The 18,682-nt window shown below is 44.4% G+C and overlaps 3 protein-coding genes across 7 annotated transcripts; all 3 read right to left on the bottom strand.

Moving 5' to 3' along the window:
• Positions 1-35: 35 nt before the first annotated feature.
• On the bottom strand, positions 36-9,846 carry RNF168 (ring finger protein 168). Of its 2 annotated transcripts, XM_090147062.1 has the most exons (8): positions 9,603-9,741; positions 8,749-9,109; positions 8,308-8,650; positions 7,008-7,084; positions 5,967-6,143; positions 5,303-5,427; positions 4,921-5,005; positions 36-3,986 (listed from the first exon to the last, which is right to left on the bottom strand). In XM_090147062.1, the coding sequence occupies exons 3-8, from the start codon at positions 8,606-8,608 to the stop codon at positions 2,937-2,939; spliced, it is 1,815 nt and encodes a 604-aa protein (XP_090003188.1). In that variant the 5' UTR covers positions 8,609-8,650; positions 8,749-9,109; positions 9,603-9,741; the 3' UTR covers positions 36-2,936. The 2 variants fall into 2 exon arrangements, with proteins under 2 accessions (XP_090003188.1, XP_031452379.2); XM_031596519.2 differs by lacking the exon at positions 8,749-9,109 and having other exon boundaries at positions 9,603-9,846.
• Positions 9,847-9,888: 42 nt separating this feature from the next.
• On the bottom strand, positions 9,889-14,138 carry SMCO1 (single-pass membrane protein with coiled-coil domains 1). 4 transcript variants are annotated; one of them, XM_090147068.1, is made up of 3 exons: positions 13,406-14,138; positions 10,475-10,624; positions 9,889-10,176 (listed from the first exon to the last, which is right to left on the bottom strand). In XM_090147068.1, exons 1-3 carry the CDS (start codon positions 13,453-13,455, stop codon positions 9,900-9,902), a joined length of 477 nt encoding a protein of 158 aa, XP_090003194.1. In that variant the 5' UTR covers positions 13,456-14,138; the 3' UTR covers positions 9,889-9,899. The 4 variants fall into 4 exon arrangements, with proteins under 4 accessions (XP_090003194.1, XP_090003196.1, XP_090003192.1 ...); XM_090147070.1 differs by having other exon boundaries at positions 12,552-14,133; XM_090147066.1 differs by lacking the exon at positions 13,406-14,138 and adding an exon at positions 10,710-12,544.
• A 325-nt stretch (positions 14,139-14,463) lies between these two features.
• Positions 14,464-18,623, bottom strand: WDR53 (WD repeat domain 53). The gene is made up of 2 exons (XM_031596521.2): positions 18,093-18,623; positions 14,464-15,686 (listed from the first exon to the last, which is right to left on the bottom strand). The coding sequence occupies exons 1-2, from the start codon at positions 18,621-18,623 to the stop codon at positions 15,099-15,101; spliced, it is 1,119 nt and encodes a 372-aa protein (XP_031452381.2). The 3' UTR covers positions 14,464-15,098.
• Positions 18,624-18,682: the final 59 nt, after the last annotated feature.

Raw genomic sequence — 18,682 nt, 5'->3', positions numbered from 1 at the left:
TCTGGAAGCGTGCAGCCCTCAGGAGGCCGTTGGACTGGGCACTCAGTACGGGTTATGGGCTTTGTGTACTTCAGTCGAGTGTGTGTCTAACTAATGATTGACTTCTAGTCTTGTTTGTTTTCTCCATTCTGCAACAGCCTTTCAACTTTTCTACGTGAGATGTGTTTCGCAAAGCAAGGCTGTTTTGGTTTTTTCTTTTTCCCAGTCCAAGATAAAGTGAATTTTAGACGGCTGCCAAAGTATACTTACTAATTATAAAAGTACTTACATACCTCCACCTTTGGGGTACATAAAGTAAAAAGACCGTCCCAACAAGCTTTAAAAATAATGATTCTTATGATTCTTACGCTGAGAGAACAAAACCCTACAACTAGGTACAAGAAAAAAGTGTACAAAACCCCCAAACTCTTTACCACCTGCCCCCAAAACTGTATTCCTGTACAATTCTGACTTTTGAAATGGCTTCTTTCTGCACTCTTTGTATTTATTTGCAGTTGAACCACAGCTGCAGGATTTGTTATTGATGGCAATGAAGTAAGCCTTTAAGATGCAAAAAAGCCCCCTCCATATTGTCTAATTCTACCTTTTTAACTGAGATTAGTTGAGTGCATATTATAAACCTTACGTGGAAGAGACATAACCGTCATATTAAGAGGAAAAGAAAGAATGCACAGAACAGCTGTGGAGGAAAAGGGAATGAAACTGCTGTTATATGTGACAGTCTCACATACTGGGACGCACTGAGCTACAAATGAAATAGCTCACGCTGCCAAAGGAAAGCTTTCCCTTTTCCTTGTTCTCTCCCACCTCTGTTCCCTTCAGGATCTTTAACTGGTTCATAGAAAGCTCAGAATGCTAAAGCATTCAAAGAAAGAAGGAATTCTCTCTCGCTGCTGGTTGTAGTTTCATTATACCAGAACTTCAAAAAATAAAATCAATAGGAGCACCACACTTACTTGAGAAAGGGCTGCAGACATCAGGTGCCATGCTCTCAGAAAGAGGTTCTCAACGCCAAAGCAGGGACCAGTTTTTGATCAAGTCAAAAATAAACATCAGATTTGATAAATTGATTTTAAGACAGGGCTGAATTGAGACTTAAGAACAAAACTCTTCATCCTCAGCCTGTTCTGGAAATAGAGTTTACTTATTACATGCTTATCATGACAGGAAAAGTATCTTAAGCACGGAAACAGTCAATACCTCTGCCTTGAACAACACTGCAATCAGCAGCGGATTACATCCAGCTGCCTGGGTAAGATGAAAACAAACTGAAATAAGAATTACACAGAAGGGGGTCTATATCAAACGAAGGCTTCCAGTGCTATGGTTGAGGCAGCAGTGGGAAAAATGAATTATTTGCAATAGGTCACCTGTAGCTTTCTCAAGAAGGCTCTTTGAATACTCCACTTATTTAGGAGAAACCCAACAGTATCAGAGATATGCCATCAAGTTAAAATAATAAAAAAAAATTCTGGCTTGGTCTCCTTTCTTTCAGGTTTTTTTTTTTTTCTTTTTTTAATGTTTTGTGGTTTGCTTGTTTGTTTTTTTAACTTACGCAACACCAGAAGTTACTGCTTTAAAATATTTGTTACGAGTTTCCCAGAGCTGAGTTAAAGCCTACAGATCACCCGTAAGATTTCAAATGTGTACTTTTTCAAACATCTGCTATTCAGCAAGGAGCACGCACAGTTCAGCAGTGTAAGCTGGTGTTTTGCTCTCATTAAAAATGTTATACTTGAGAAATATATCATTACATCCAAACAAAAGCCAAAATATGGGCTTCACAATAGCAAAATAGAAAACTATATAACAGGAATGCTACCTGCTGACTAACAGCTAGCAAACTGTTCCAAAGGCCTCAACTTGGCACAGCTGTCAGCTTCACAGGATGTCTAAACTATAATTCTTTTTAATAATTTTACCATCAAACTCAACTGGAAGACAGTATTTTCTAGTCCTTCAGAAAATAATAATGGAGCAACAGTTCCAGCCAGGCATAGTAGTTGAACTCCAGTTGAAAGTTAAATTAAGTCAATCCTGGTAACTCTAGTTGCTTCTCCCCTTTTTGGTTTTACTTACTCCACCATGTCTCCTGGACTAATAATTTTTGAATATTAGGTGCTTGTAATCAGCCTCAAGTCAGTTTGCACATGAATGTTAAATAGCAGTAAATCCAGGCAAGATTGTATAAGTTACAGGCTACTAACAAGAAGAAAACAAAATGAACAGAAGTAAATGCGAGCCCACAACCACTTCTGCTACTGGCATCTATGACAGATCTTTGCCTTTGACTGTGGAAGAATGATCCTTTTTTTCCACTTTGCCTAAGAAAGGTGTTACTCTGTGAGAGGATAAGAGAGAGGGAAAATGCCTTTGCAAGACTGGCTTATTATTGGTTACAATCCTTTTAACTGCCAAGCAAACAATGCAATTCAACAAATAAACCAAATTCCAGTAACATCCTTCAGTTTAACAGAACAGTGCCTGTGCCTTATAAAGCCTCAGTCTCACAGTCAGCAGACAAGCAGAGATACAGACACACATCTTTGCTTCCTCTGGGGAATGTGCAGTCCCCACAAAAGGCTCCGAATTCTCATTCTAGGACTATCAGTTACTTTGAATTTCAAACAGTAACAGTATTTACATTCCAGCATAAAAAAAAACAGCTTGAAAATGCAAGTCCTAGAAAAGAAGCCATAGTTGAGAAAGGACTAATTAAAAACGTTAAGGTCTAGAGGCGTAAGTTATTTAAACTTCTCAAAAACATTCACAGTACATTGTAATAGACAGTTTTGGTCACTCTTGCAGCCCAAGGCCCAACCCTCAAAACCATCAATTTTGTAACTGTTTAAGAGAAGCTTTGCCTGACACAGGGATAAACATTACCATGGTTTTAATTCCAATTAATTAAACCACATGTCTGCAGTTCTGCTGTTCTACTCAGTAACAGGGCTTTTAAGCATTTGAAGGATTGTCTTTTGTTTTCTCTTAGGCAGTGCATGAACATCATTTGAATCACTGGTGTTAACAACACAATTCAAGACTTTTCCACTGCTGGGTGATTTCATTCGGACTCTGGTAGGAGACTGCCAGTTTTCATTGCAAGAACCTTTCCGACCCTTGTGGTGATTTGTTTCACTCTGTTTTTTCGATAGTTTTGAGTCCTTTGCCATCTTAGAGCTTCCTTTTCTAGAAGAGTCTTTCACAGATTGAGGTGTTTTAGTACGAAGAAGGTACTCATCTGGAGATCCTTTTTGTCGGTTAAGTAACCTCTCCTCTTTGTTGAACTGTCTTTGCAGCTGCAGGGCCAGAAGCCTATCCTGCTCCTCTTGCATATGCCTTTCATGGAGCTCCTGCTCAAAGGCTTTCTGCATTTGCAAATTAAAGTCACTTTTCCACTCCGCTTCCTCCTCCAAAGTTCCTGGAAAAGTTCTTCTCCTCTTGTCAACCACACCCAAGTCAACCACTGCTTCAGCCAGTGCTTCTGGAGACTTTCTTTTGGGAGCCTCCTTAGTGTTCAGCAAACTCTCTGGTTTCTTTTCATCTGCATTTCCAGCCATCTTCATGAGATCACCTTTTACACTTTTGCTGTCAGACATGGAATTTATTGCTAACTGAATACAACTACTAGTTTCAGCACAGTTTTCAAGGTTTATGCTGTTTACATGAGTTAAACTGTCACTGTCCAACACTATTCCATCTTCTCCTTTGGATGTGAGAAGAACTGTTCTAGCCCCTTCTCCTTCTGCAACTCCGCAAGTTTTATGTAGAAGTTCATCTCTGAGACAGTTCGGTTCATGTGTATTTTTTTGCTTGACAGTTGCGGTCTCCTCTGAAGCTGAGGCATTTAGGAAGTTAATGTATGTCTGCATAAACAAATCCTCAGCACTAGAACTTTTGGTCACACCACTCAGCTGTGGAGACAGTGTTGGCATTTCCTCTTGCTCATCTTGCCCCTCAGTACTGCTGCCTTCATTGTTACTGATCTGAAGAAAAGAGAAAGAGATTGCTAATAAAATGCATTTATTAAAAGCCGATTGATGTAACTAAAATGGAAATCTGTTTTATCATAGCTGCACTGATCATAGCCACTCCAGGATATTAACTTGGATTCTTCTTTAACAAAAATGAATAAACAGCATTGTTAAATAAGTATTCAGAGCAACCTGCAGAAGCATAGCTGGAAGACTGAAAAGAACTGCAGCATTCTCCTGTTATCAATGACTCCAATCAGCTGCTCAAGGTATTAGCCTGCTCATCGTCAGAGCTTAGCAGGAAAGATCCAGACAAATGAAAATCAGAGTACAACCTCCCTGAATAAGCTCCAGAATAATCATTAGAGTTTTATATGCCGTCAGCTGCAGCTCAGAGTTCACTGAAAATCTTAATGTAAACAGCATTTACACCTTCAAAAACCAGGAGTATGCATTATTGAGATCACACACAAAAAAAAACAACAACAAAACAAAAATGTCAAACTACAGGAAAAACTCAAAGTAATTAAAATTGTTTGTGGACGTGGTGACAACCTGTGAATGGAGGAGGCCTGGGTCTAGTACTAGATATGGAGGCTGGTGGCCCTGCATGCAGCAGAGGGGTTGGAGCTTGATGATCCTTGAGGTCCTTTCCAACCCAAGCCATTCTATGGTTCTATGATTCAAAGTTCTTGTCAGTATTCAAGTTTAGTTAAGCAAAGCCTCTGTGCAGATATACAGGGTAACCATAAAATAAGCTGCAGGTGTGCGTCTGCTGACTGTCAAATGTGGTTTCTTCCCTTTCCACTTTTGGGAATCATGAATACCGAGACAGCTCATGAAACAGATACAAGGACTGCCCGGTGCTGATAGGCATTACTACAGGCAAAGCAGAGAGAACCTGCAATTGCTAACATTGAGATTTGTAACAAAATGATTCTATTACCACAAATCCAGGGGCAGTCCCGCCTCCCTCTGTTGCTCTGGAGAATGAAGCTGATCGCAATGTGTGATGTTTTGGAGTCAGGTATCTTAAAGGCAGGAAAAACAAAACAAAAGGTATACTTGTTAAAACCTTTTTTCTTCCTTTGCACTGCTAGTCCCTTATATTAATCATAATCTCGTGTTCGTTCTGACAATAACAAGATGGGTTAGGATCTCTCCTCCACGTTATCCTATGAGGAGATGTTTCAATATTCAATAGCCTACATTTGTCCAAATTATACAGGGAAGTCAGGCTGCAAGAATCCAAGGAAGCACATGGGACAGAAAGGCACTATAATGAGAAACAGATCACTAATCATAAAACAGAAACTTGGCTTTCTTACTTCTGGATGTCTCCAGAGTTGCTTGGTTTGTTCTTCATCTTGCACAAATTAGCTGGGAGTGATTCATGTGAGAGGCTGTCTCCTCGTGAAGAACTGCTGAGCACATGTTCTCCCAAACTGTCATTCTTCAATGACAAAGAAAAATAGCATTATATAAAACAAACCACAACACAAACTGGAGAACTACTTCTGTCCTTCTGCTACAGAATCAGTTACTTCTGACCAAGGAATTCCAGAAAAAAAATTTAAAAAATTAAAAAAATCCCAAATCCAAGTTAAACTTTTTCAAGCATCATTTGTTCCTTTCTTCACTACATGAGGATATAGACCTCAATTTCTTTCATAGCAGAATTTTTAAATTCACAGGGGAAAGGAAGTAGCCAGAAGAAAACCAATGTTTTAAAATGTTTTGCAGCAAAAAATACCAACACCCATTTCAAGTGCCTACCATACAGGTAGAAATGCTTGGAAGTACTTCACCCTCATGCTGGTTCATCAAAAATTAATGGTCAGTCTAGGAGCTAAAGTACTGACAGCTGACAACAACTTTCAAATGCAATTCAGGCAAATTTAAATTATCCAGAAGTTTAACTTTTGCTCTGAAAAGTCTAAGTTGCTTACGCTAAATGAACATTACAAAACGTCCCCTTTTATGTTAACTCACCAAGCTGTTACTGAGCTGCCATGCCAACTCTTCATCTTGTTTAAGCTGTTCCTCCATCTCCTTTCGTCTTTCTTCTGCCAATCTGTGCTCTTCCTCTTCTTCTGCTAGCAGCTTTTGAATGTATTCCTCACTTGCCTTGTTCTCTTCTTGCTCGTGTGCTCGCCTTTCTGCCTCCACCTGAGAAAGAACTGTTTTTAAGGTATGCAGTTGCCATAGCACCGTGCTTTGCATCCAAATCTCTTCACTAACACTCCTTCCATGGAAACAGTTCAAATGAAATCACTCCAGCTGCACTTCCCACAGAATGTGCTTGGTCAGAAAATTTACAAAATTTAAAGCCCCAAAGCCTCTAAATAAAAAAAACAGAGCCTTAAACAGAAATCCATTCTTCAGCCTCGATTTTGAGTGGTAGACACCAAGCCTGCAGTATGACAGCTTGACCAATACCTGAAGGTGGCATAAGCTGAAACTGCCACAAGAAAATGCATCCGTAAGCCAGCACACATTGCTGAATAAACAAGGTCTGCTCTTCCAGCTTAAGTCAACTGTGCATCTGAACTGAAGACTGTCACCTTCCATTGTTAGCAACAACTGTTAGCTCTTGCTGAAGAACACACACTTTGTCCTCCCTCTCTTCTTTCCACATGGGATCCAGACCTCAGAAGCAACACATCAGCGGTAGCACAGATTAGCATCATAACCAGAAGGTTATGACATAGGTTTACTTCTGGCTGTTAAGTTTCATATTCAGTATGCTTTTTTTCCCACCCTTATTCAACATTTCTTAAATAGAGATACTTTCTTATGTAGAGGCTATAGAGCCTTCTTACATACTGCCTTGTGACTATACAGCCTTCTTAGAGTCAATATAGGATAAAAATGGAATTTGTGCATCAGGAATGACCAGCATGTTCTTGTAGCAACACTGCCCTTTTAAGTACCTTCCTTTTTTTGTTAAACAACATTTCAGCTGTTTGTGGGAACAGTTAAAATGACTAGAGTCAAAGCATTTTGCACTTTTAAATACATTTTTAGACTTACCTTGCTAACCTCTGCTTCATATTCCTGTCTCAATTCCCCAGGTTTGCTCAGCTGGTGATGTGGATGGGGGACAAAGACTAATTAAGAGCAAGGGTGTAATAAAAAAGAGTGAGCAACAAAGCAAAATCATGACAGTCAACAGTAAAACATTTTAACAAAAGATCATTTCCATACCTTATCATGGGAATGACTTAAGTCAAGCCTTTGGAACACAGTAAAATAATTCAAAATACAAAAGATAAAAGCAAGGATGTTACAAAGTAGCAGGAACAGCCAGTATTTTCCAAGCCCTGTATACAAAGCAAATATGCATACTGATAATAACTCTTGCTTTTTGCCTCTAACAACTTTGCTGTAAGCAAAAAAAGTGGCACAATGTGTTGTAAGGAAGGCCTACCAAAGGAGTTTGAAATGCTATCCACTTTTCAATTTATTCACTCGTTTTTTAAATGTTTTGCTTTCTGCTAAGGATGTTCTGTCCCAGCTAGAATACTCCATTCTGTTAGCCCTTCCAAAGATTCAGGATTCTGAGTCCTGTGTCATTTTAATACAACAGACCTAAAAGATACTAAGAAAAACTTGTTCATATGTTCTATTAAGAAATTCTAAGGTTACTATGTCCATTTTTCTCGGAGTTGTGTTAAACACCCAATGCCACTGCTGGTACTGACCATGCTGGGAAGAACGGGAAGGGGTGTGGGAACAGTGTTGCCTCTCCCAGATATAAAACTGTCAGAAGAGATCAAATTTGAATGGAGGTTACAACAAAATAAACCCCCATATCCTTCTTCAGGGAGAGAGTCAGATTTCATTTCCTTTTGTCTAACATCACAATTTTAGGCTCTGAGACTCTTAGACATACTGAAAAACCTGGAATTTCTAATGAAACTAATTGAGAGTATCTAAAAGTTGAAAAAAAAAATCACCAAGGTTTAACCACTTGACATACTTGATAAGGATAATCACACCCACAAACACTCTGATTAAAGATCTTACAGTTGCAGTTGTATCAGTAATATCTGTTTCTGCAAGGAGAAAGAACCATACAGCAACATTTTGTGCCAAAAGCAGGAACAAATATCCACTGAAACAATGAGACAATATTACTTACTCTGTACTACAGAAAACAAAAGGCATGGCCACTGCCCTGCCTTGCAAGTCCCTTTCACAGGACAGCTCTGCACTGCATTTTCTAGCAAAAACACAGTGCATCTATGCACAGTATCTTCTTTCACAACATCCAAAGCCCATCTGTACTAATTACTTTGGTAAAGCACAGGACAAGTGACATCTTACTTACTTTCCTCTTCCAAATCCTGTCCATTAATTCTACGCTCACATTCCTTCGGATATTTCTTCTGAATCTTCTCCCAGAGTTCCCAGTTGATAAGAGTATTCCTGCGGGCATTATATCGTGCCCAAGAAGAGACTCGACGCCGACAAAAGGGGCAGCAAAGACTGGCATTTTCGACTGTCAGCTGGAAACAAGAATTACAGATGGTATGGTTGCACGGCAGGGTCACGGGCTCCACAAAGATCTCCATGCAGATCTGGCAGAGGCAGTCATCTAAGGAAAGGGGAGCCTCCGATTTCTTGGACATATTGACTTGAAGCTCAGGAATGAGACAAATTAACAGCAGTACCTGAAAGCAGAAAGAAATGTGTATTCGAACGAACTGTTTTCTAACTACCTTACAAAAAGCTCAGCATATTTAAGAAAGCTGGTAACTTTTTGACTTACAGAAGAAGATGCAAGTCTTAACAGAAGTCCCTGTGAAACAAGGATTCCTACTGCAATTTCCTGTGAACTGCAGCAGGTACATCAGAGGATAGCAGGGAGATAGAAACATGGGAAAAAGGGGTAAAGAAAGTCTTCCAGCATTTATTTTCTCATAGTTACAAGCTAAGGTCATGCTTGGTGGATGTTATCACATCACTGAATTAACTTTCAAATGAGTCCATTTTTTGCTATATGTGCATCCTTCAAAAGTTGATTCTAGCACAGCTTAGCTCCACGCGAAGGTGAAACACAACATTCTCCCTGTGCATCAGAGGCTTTTCCTTAGGGAGAAGGGTCTTCCACGTTCAGTCATTTGCTTAAGCTGGAAGGCAAAAGTCAAAGTGCCTTTTAAGTCTGACAAACATAAGCAAAGATCTAACCAGTGTATTCAATCATTCGGTGCCTCCCACCACGACCTGCACGCCTTGGATCAGTGGGATCACCCAGCCCTTCTGCCACCAGCCCTCCTCAAAAGGCTTTTCACTTGACCCAGAACGTGGTGCAACAGAAAGAAAGAACAAAAGACACCCCCTGCCCCCCCGCAGCAAAAGGGACGAAAATATGATTTTTCAAGCTACAAAAATTAAGAAAAAAAGTAAAACATCGGGTACTGCACAAAGACAGAGCTTTCTGACAGAGGCTGTGACAGTTCGACCCTGATAACGCAGCGAAAAGCTGACATGGAGACAGAGGCACACGAAGGCGGCTTCTGGTGATTTCGTTCTTCCTTAATACAAGTTTATTTTTCGGCTAGATAACACGGAGACACCGAGCGGTGCAGCTGTGTAACAAACCCCCCGCACGGTCCGTATTACCTCTGCTGGGACGAGAGGTTTCAGCCGGCATACACGCGGGTTTCCGCGCACCGAGCGGGGCGAAGGCGGGCCTGCGGGTCCAGAAGGGCGGGGATCCTCACAGGGAGGCTGCGGGCCCACGGCCAGGCAGGCGGCTGCGGGCCGGAGGGAGCGAGCGCGGGCCGAGCATCGGCGCGGTACCAGCTCACCACAGGCTGCGCGGGAAGCCGAGCGCGGGAAGCCGAGCGCGGGCCGCGGCCGCCTAAGCGCAGGAACGGAGCCGCGCGGCCCGCCGCCCTCAGCTCCCAGTTCCGGCGCTCACAGGCCGCGCTCCGCCCTCACGGCGGCGGGCCGCTCCGCCCTGCGGGAAGGCTGGCGCTCCGTGTGGGAGCCGCGGGGTGGCTGCAGTGAGCGGGAAGAGCCGCGGCGCTCCGTGCCGTGCGGCCCGGCGGCTTCCGGCTGCGCTGGGCGGCTGCAGGACGAGGCGGCGCTGTGCTGTGTGGGTGCCGGTGGGAGCGGCGCTGTGAGGCCGCCACCCGCACCGCCCCGCTTCTCCAGAGGTCCTGCAGGTGCCCCGCTGAGTGATCTCAGCCCTCTAAGAAGACACAAAGCCTCGTGATAGCCACCTCTAACCTCAAGTGCAACCTCCGGGCCTTGCTAGCAGGAGGGAATCAGAACATCCGTGTTCTTTTTTCCCCACCCCCAGTCTCTGGGAAGTGGTGTGGCTCTTTACCACGCACATATTTATTTCAAATAAACAGCTGTCTGCAGCTCCGGTCAAACGACCCTTCCTGTTTCCAGTAACGCAGGCTGCACAAGCACACTGAGGTGCACTTACCACCCGCAGCTGCAGGGCACAGGACAGCTGGTGCCGGCCCTTCCCTGCTGCCCACCTGTCCTCCAGCTCCGATGTCCACACTGCATCCTGGCTCTTCTCCTCCTCCAGGAGCTCGGCCTGCACCTCAAACTTCTGCGCCAGCTTCTGCAGGCTTGAGTCCAGGTCTTGGAACCGCATCTCCAAGGCTTGCAGCCTGCTCTCTACTCTAGAGAGTGGGAAACAAGCATTGGTTTAGAACCTGGGCCTCAACGCGCTGTGCTTTCTGCATGTGGTCACACATCCCACTGAACTGATCCACACCACATCCTGAGGTTCCTCCCAAGTCAACTGTGAGTTCGTTTACTTCTTTTGCAGACTCAGACACCATTTGAAATTCCATCTTCTGATGGAATGTCCCTTTGACCTTTCCACGGTGTAGAAATCTCATAACTTGCAAATGCAGACAGAGCCATTGGAAAGGTTTGTGTTTAGGTCTGCGTTTGGATTATCAACCATTTGTTTGGATGTTAAGGTAGGAGGTATTTTTATTTTCCTAACACTGCAGCTATTTCTACTTTTACTTGTACTGTCCTGATCTCCTCAACCCTTTTCATTTAACATCGAAAGAACTTCTCATTCTTCCCCAGTTAACAAATTATGCAAATAATAAACCAAGCTGCCCTCAGTGGCTTTTGTTCTCTGCTGGCTTTTCCTGCTTTGGTTTTCCCTTTCATATGGTGGTTCTTCTGCAGAACAAATGCATGACAGGAGGACCTTAGTGAAACAGCAATTACACTGCTGTGTTCTGTAGCTGGTATTTATTCACTGCTTTTTTTATAGCTTGATATCTTCTGTAGTTTTCCTTATTAACAAACCGTATCTTTGAATATCCTAATCCCATAATCCAAAATATGGATTTTTTTTTGAGTTTGAGTTTTCTCCCCACAGCCTTTGCAGAAAAAAAAAATCCTGCTCTGTTGAGAACTTAACTGTTTCTACTGAAAAGGAAGAGGGAATGGGACACTTTGTGCCCGTTTTCCATTCTTTGTTTTACTTGAGGAGTGAGGTTTGCTGGGTTTCTTTCATCCTGGTGGTGGCTTTTGTGAAGATAATGTTAAGTTTGCCTCAGTTCACTATGTTATGTCTATGTCTCTTCTTTTGAATCCTGGGGACCTCAAAGCAATGGAAATACCCATCATCCAAAATTCCTTCCTAGACATGGAACAAATCACGGGGCACCATGTACTCTAGTAGTGATTTATTAGAATATCAGCTGCTCCCATTGATTTGTGTGATTTTCTTTGTGTTTTACTGGCTTCATCAAGTAATTGCTACGTTTTATTACAAACAAAACTCTTACATTTTTTTTTTCTTTGCCCCTTCTTCATGCACAGTTCTTTCCACTGTTTCTGTTACTGTTATTATTGCATCATGTTTAGGGAACTGGATCTTCCTTCCTGTGTTGAACCTTATATCAAGCCTTCCTGTGTTATATCAACATCTTTACCTCTTGCTGGTTATGGCCCTATTTCATTTAGTCTCTAGCTGTAACTTATTTTTTCTTTTTTAACAAGTAAGATAAATTACACACAGCATCTTTCAGGTGATGTGGATAGAGTTTTGCCAGTGGCCTTGTCTACACCACGTGCTGGTTATCGAGATTGTGACAGAACAGTTAAACTAAGAGAAAAAGATCTAAATGAATTCTGGCTCTTTGCTTGAAGATCTTTGGGGAATACATACATTTAGTTTCTCCCTGGCATAGATTGGTTGGTATGGGATAACACTAAGAACCTGGAACACAGAGCTGGTGGAGTTTTTGTTGTCTGATGGTGATTTTCACATATGGAGAAGAGATTATCTCTGTTACAGCAATACTGCTGTTGCAGCAGAGGGCTGATCTTTGAAGTATTTTTGTAATTCGAATATAAAAGCAAGTATCAATATCTGAAGCATTATTTCATGAGCAGAAGTACTGCATTTCATCAGCAGGGATGCTCACGCAGGAAACTACGAATTCTTACTACCTGTAAACCAGCTATACACGTGCACCTAAGTTAGCACAGTTTCTTGGCTGACATCACTTGCACAGCACAGATATTGCATATGGAAATACATACATGAAAATCCACTGAAAGGGAGCACTGTCTCACCTTGTCTTTTAACTATGTGATTTTCAGACCCTCTTTCCACTCTTCCCTTCCCGACAAGCAGTGGCTGTGGCTCTCGTTTGGTGCTGCTGCTGTTGCCCACCTGGATGATCAGGCACCATCCAGCAGTGATGGTGCTGTCACATGCAGTGAAACACACAGACAGGTGCCGGCAGGGGAAGCAGGTGCCAGACTACTTTAGTTGAAGCCAATGAACCTGTCGATCAAAGCTTTTTTGCAAGCCTCTTCATGTGCAGGCTTTGGAAATGGAAGGTGACTCGTCGTTAACTATGTCCCAATTCCTTGGTCACAATGATTTTCTTTCTTAAAATGTAGAAGAAGGATTTGTCTTGCTTTTTGTCAACTACAACCACTTGCTTCCTATCTCTGAACCCTATAAGTGCTGATGTATTTTCCCAAATTTGGAATTTTCCCAATCTCCCATTTACAGCAGAACTACAGCAGAGCACAAACCAGAATTTCCTGTTACTGACACACTCCTGGCAGCACTTTGTGCAGCTACCAGGCTTTGCTGATCAAGCACTTACACAGAATCCTGCAGCAAGCTGCCAGGACCAGCAGCTTGAAGCTGGCAAGGATGGCGTTCATGAAGTGCTGCAGCCTTTGTTCTGCCCCCTCCCTCTCCAACAAATAAAGGAGAATCAGAGGATTGTTCATGAGCTACCCTCTTCCCACATACACACTGTATTTATTTACACCTATTACCTGTGAAAATTTCCAAAGTACAGGTTATCTTGATAACAGACCACAGCATAATCTTGTCTTCTCTCCCCCTGCCCCAATCCTGCCACTTATCCTCATCCCCTAAGATAGAATCAGCACAACCCTTTAAAGACCTGTTTAATGTCTTGCTCAAGGAGCGCAGGGATATGCTGTCTTTAGCCATCGTCCTGGAGAAAAGAAGTCAAGCAGGGGTGGGCTCCAGTCCTCTCCTGAGGCAGTCAACACCACAGATGGGGGCTCTGACTCCTGCTGGAGGGTGATCGCACTGGGCTTTTAATAGACTGTACACCCAAATATAGCTCACAGATGCACAGACACATGCTCCTGAACGTACTACACATCAGATTACACAACTGGACCTCTGCTTCTGACGCACTGATCTCGTCTGTCTTCAGGCATACAGGGAATAATGAGAAGGGGAAATCCAGTCTCCTTGTTTGCTGTTCAGGTTTATTTATCTGTACTGCCTTCAAGCTCTTCTCCTAGGCCAGAGTCTCCTGCTTTTAAAGGCTGTACAGATTGTTGTTGGGGTGTTTTCTTGTGTTGATGAAAAGCTGGATTTGAATGACTTGTACATGACTGCAGGGAGCTGATTCTGAGGGCAAAGAACAGTGAAACCCACAGCATTGGAATCTCATCCATAAAGGATGCAAATATTTGCAGGAGTTGGCTATGCAAAAAACAAGCAAACAACTCTACATTTTTTTTCCATTAAAAAGCGAAGGCAAGTAATGTGCATCTGTCAACACCACAGCCAATGCAACAAAACAGCACAGAACCCAGATTGTTCAAGCAGGCCTGTGGCCTGCAGAAGGCTCTGAGCCTTTGCCTGTGAAAACTTCAGGACAACCTGAAGGGAAAAAAAGAAAAAAAAAGGTTTTTCTTTTTCTATCTGTCCATTCCACAGGAAGTTTGGTATCAATCAAACATCATTTCTACCACCTCCAGCATTCTCCCCGTCTTCAACTTGCAAAGTAACTGCCAAGTTTGGCTTGCAGCATTTCTAACAGCTTTGGGAAAGCCATGGAAGTGTTTAGCTTAGGCAGAACAGTGCATTTGTCCCTTTGCATTTACCCTGATGGCCTATAAATACACTTCTTGACAAAATTTTGCACAGCACCTATGTTAGGCAATATTAGAATGAATATAAACACACAGGAGCAGTGAGAGAAAGCATTTATTAAGATAAATGTAGTAGTAATTTTTCTCTCTGGGAAAACCAGCTAAATGCAGACGACAGCTGGCCCATTAGACAGATGCTAACATTTTCCCCATCTTCTTTATCACTGCAGCGTGAAAAAAAAATCCAGTTGACAGTGACTACTAATTTGATTACTTGCTAGTAGATTAAGGCTTCTCTAGTGTTATATGCAAAATAATGAAAACCATATTTCCAAGAAACCCACCCCAAGCTAACTGTGGGACAACTTAATAGGGAAAGTAAAATAAAGCACTGAAATTGTTTGAAACTGAAGGAACTCAGTTACATCTCTATTACTGGTCAGCATCCTCATTAAGCATAGTGGAATTGCCTGTTAATTTTATTCCTGCAACTTCAGTTATGTCAGGACAGTTATGAACTAATTGCCAGCCTGAAGAAACAGCTGCAGAGAGCACTACCAGCTGCTAAAAACGTAACACCAGGCCAATGACATTGTGAGCATCTGTGTGAGAACACAGCAAATCCCTTGCCATTCCTGAGAATGCAGGAGGCCTCGTTGTTTAGTTCACTGCCAACAGACTTAATTGGAATCATATTCTGAATGAAGAGAAATGATTCTTCCCCACAAATTTCTGTTTCAGTGCCTAAGACTCTGGCAACGGATAAACAGATATAGAACTACTCTGATCAGCAACTAATACTCTCCTGGAGCCTTTGATCTCTGTGCACGTGATCCAGTTCACCTTCTCTCCATGCTCAATGGTTAGCTTTGGTAAAATTCTAGCGTGTTCATTTGAAGCCACTTTGTTGAGCTTTCCATCTTTTCTGGCAGTGGCGGCTGCTTGGCCCTTCCTTTTATGGAGTGACTTTGCTGGACTTTTCTGCTGCTTTCCAATGTCATTACTGACATCCCAGAGCAAGACTTTCCCATCGTTTCCCCCAGTCAACAACCAGTACGATTCTGGCATGAAGAGGACTTGTGATACTCCTAAACTATGACCTTTAAACTCCAGCTCACGTTCAAATTTGAGACCAGTGACTCGGAATATTCTGACTTTACCATCTTGAGCTCCGCAGCCAAAGATGTTGCCGCACGATGCGACAGACAGGGAATGTGCAAGTGGGGGGTTAAAGAGCTGGCCGGCTGACTGCAGACTGTCTTCATCTGTTCCACACTCCTGTAAGTTTATGGTCCACAGGGGGCGAGCTTTCTGCAGGTTCCACAGCATAACCTTGGAAAAGATCAAAGGAATCAATCATTTATCCATTTCACTTCAAAGAACACCAACTGTAGCATCTGATTCTTAAGTAGAATTGGTTCCTTTTACTAACAAAAATAAGATAAAAGTTTTTTGCTCGGACAGAGCAGGGGCCACGGATGAACATAAGCAAGATATGTTTGAAGTTCACCTAACAAACATGGCAAATCTTTACCACACGCCTTCCAAGCCATGATAGTGCCCTTCCCAGCAGAGTTAATGGCTCAGACCTCTAGAGCATAAAATGGATGGAAAAGCTGTTCTAAATGCTTTTCCATTCATCTCAGCAGTAGTAATCATGATATACTGCTCATCTTAATTATTTTAAAGGAGGGACAAGGAAATGTTAGCAGCAACTGCAAAGAGAGCTTCATCATTCTGAATTTTAGTTCTGTTTCTGCTACAGAAAAATTTTAGTTCTGTTTCTGCTAATTTTTCTCAGATACTTCTTTTAATGTGTTTGAGAAATGGATAGCAAAAGGTAAACAGTAGTTCAGTCCCTGAATTTTAATTATATACATATTTATGCACTTTTTATATTGCATTAGATCTGGTTTGTCCTGCTAGCATATGAAGACAGAGCACACTCTTCCTGATAAGATGGAGGCAGTTTGAGACTTGCTTTCAAAATGCCATGGCACCTGCAAGCTGCTCACTGTGCCTTCACATGAATCCTGCTGCTACCACAGAACAATTCAAGTGCTACAGATTTATACTGCACCCGTTAAAATAATTCTCTTAATACTTTTACAAAATGAATTACGACTTTTTTTTGAGGCCAGCTGATCTCAAAGCACAGTCTCCTGCAGTATTGATACGCTGTTTGCTTATCCAGAATCCACGTGTTATTTCCTACTGCTTTTCTCTTTTAGCAGTCACCACTGCTGCTGCACTATCACTACTTTGCTACCAGTGACAGGGAAAACTTTTCTGTGATGACTGTGCAAAGCAGAGTACATCAGAGGGGCCAATCTTAATACGTAAGCCAAACACTCCCATTCTCATCACGGCCAGCATCAGCTCCATGAATTCAACAAGTGGTGACAAGTGTTCTGCAAAGTAAGTACGTTCTGCCCTCGTGGCATTTTCCCTGCTTCCATGGCACTTTTGGAAATAACACTAGCAACCAAAACTTCAGTTCTCATCAGCTCCTGCTGTTGTTTTTCTCACACAGAAATAGTATATTAATGGTTACAGCTCTGATAAAAGCTTTTCAGCCATTGTAGGGATCCGAAATTAAGCAACCTGTGTAAGGTGCTGAGCATTTACTGCCGCACTCCAGTACCTCTGAGATGAAGCTTCTCAAAGTACTCTATTTAAAATCCTATCTCTGCCTTTTAGTCAATGGTGCACAAACGCAGAGAATTTTTTAAAACCTGACAAAGTCAGAACTTGGGAAACTTCCACCAATCAACCTTAACTTGAATAAACAGACTTCCAGAGTTTTGACAAATGGTGGCTTTAAAATAGAAAAAAAGTTTTTAAGTACACAGTGAAACTGCTCGATGCTGTCAAAGGAAAGTTCCCCTAACGCCGCCAGAACCACAGAGACCTTTGTAGAAGTGACAGTTTTCATCTCAGGCTAAAACAGGAACGTGGTCAGACCTCAAGCACTGGAAAGGAAGCTCAGGGCCGAACCCGCCCGAGCGCACGGGAGCTGAGCGGAGCCCTCGTGGCGGCTGCAGCTCCTCACAGGGAGCCGATGGGCAGCGCTGAGCTGCGTGCTGAGGGAACGGCATGGAGCTGCGTTGGGGAGGGGCGGCTGGGGGCAGGGAGAGGTTCTGCAGCACAGGGCGGTGGGCACGGCACAGCGGACACGGCTCCGTGGCGGAGCTCAGGGAGGGCTGGGACACCGCTGCGAGACACCGGGTTGGGTGGTGCTGCGTGGGGCCGGGGGTTGGCCTCGGTGATCCGTGTGGGTCCCTTCTAACTTAGGACGTTCTGTGATTCCGTGTGGCAGGCAGAGGACCTTTTTTCTCCCTGAGAAGGGAGAAAAAAAGTGTGAAAGGCAAAGAACATTCCACGAGGTTACTTCAAGCAGGGGATAAACTTAATAACATCCTCAGCGCAGCCAGGTGGCCCAGTCTCTGCATTAAGCGCTCTGGCTGCCATCCGCTCCGCCTCGGGCACCGCGCTTTCCTAAGGCAGCGTTCCGCCGGCAGCCACTCGCTCGGGAAAACCGCCGGTTTCACACGGTAGGGCAGAACTGACAGCCGCTCTCTGCCGTCCCTCGATTCCCCCGTGCCAACCGCATCCACACCGCACCTACGAGCGAAGCCCGGGGCGCAGCGCGGCACCACGCCGCAGGAAGGCCCCGCGCCCCGGCTCCGGGCGGAGACGCGGGCGGCCCGCGGCCGCCTGCCCCCGGCACACAGTCACCTGCATGTCCAGTCCGCACGAGACGAGGCTCTGCGGCCTCCGCGGCCGAAAGGCGACGGAGGAGCAGATGTTGGCGTGCCGCAGGGAACGGACGACTTTCTCGCTCTCCAGATCCACCACCTTGACGGCCCCGGAGTCGTCGGCCGCGGCCAGCAGGTCCCCGCCGTCGGCGACGGCCAGGCAGTTGACCTCCTCCTCATTGAAGCGGAGGCGCTCCACGGGCTCCCGCAGCGCCCGCACGTCCAGCAGCGCGACGGCCGCCCCGTGCGCGGCGTACAGGCGGTGCGGGCGGCGCGGGGAGAACGCCAGCGCCGCCACGTCGTCCTCGGCGGGGGCCAGCCGCAGCCGCCCCGCGGGGACGCCCTCCCGCCCCCACAGCGCCAGCTCGCCGCGCTCGCCCCCCGAGGCCGCGGGCCCCTCGAGCCCGGCGGCGAGGCAGAGCACGGAGGCGGAGTGGCCGCCCTCCCACCTGACCGCCATGGCCGCCGGCGCGGGGCCGCTCCTCCGGGCGCGGACGCCGGCTCCGCGCATGCGCGGCGGGCGGCTCGGGGCGGGCGGCGATGGCGGCGCGCGCCCCCTCGCCCTGAGGC

Source organism: Phasianus colchicus, chromosome 10 (genome assembly GCF_987193195.1).
Source record: "Phasianus colchicus chromosome 10, bPhaCol1.hap1.1, whole genome shotgun sequence".
Classification (NCBI taxonomy): domain Eukaryota; kingdom Metazoa; phylum Chordata; class Aves; order Galliformes; family Phasianidae; genus Phasianus; species Phasianus colchicus.
Note: the sequence above shows the minus strand (reverse complement) of the source record. Positions and strands in the feature narration are given on the sequence as shown.

Excerpts from the sequence above, each read along its gene's own strand:
- RNF168 (XM_031596519.2), bottom strand. The coding sequence starts at position 8,608 with ATGTCCAAGAAATCGGAGGCTCCCCTTTCCTTAGATGACTGCCTCTGC. Across the intron at positions 7,085-8,307 it reads ACAGGATTTGGAAGAGGAAA|TCTTTGTCCCCCATCCACAT; the intron begins GTAAGTAAGATG and ends GCTCTTAATTAG. Across the intron at positions 5,428-5,966 it reads GGCAGCTCAGTAACAGCTTG|AATGACAGTTTGGGAGAACA; the intron begins GTGAGTTAACAT and ends TTGTCATTGAAG.
- SMCO1 (XM_090147066.1), bottom strand. The coding sequence starts at position 10,846 with ATGAGATTTCTACACCGTGGAAAGGTCAAAGGGACATTCCATCAGAAG. Across the intron at positions 10,625-10,709 it reads TCAGGATGTGGTGTGGATCA|AGTAGAGAGCAGGCTGCAAG; the intron begins GTTCAGTGGGAT and ends CCCACTCTCTAG. Across the intron at positions 10,177-10,474 it reads ACATCGGAGCTGGAGGACAG|AGGGCTGAGATCACTCAGCG; the intron begins GTGGGCAGCAGG and ends GTGTCTTCTTAG.
- WDR53 (XM_031596521.2), bottom strand. The coding sequence starts at position 18,623 with ATGCGCGGAGCCGGCGTCCGCGCCCGGAGGAGCGGCCCCGCGCCGGCG. Across the intron at positions 15,687-18,092 it reads CGTGCGGACTGGACATGCAG|GTTATGCTGTGGAACCTGCA; the intron begins GTGACTGTGTGC and ends ATCTTTTCCAAG.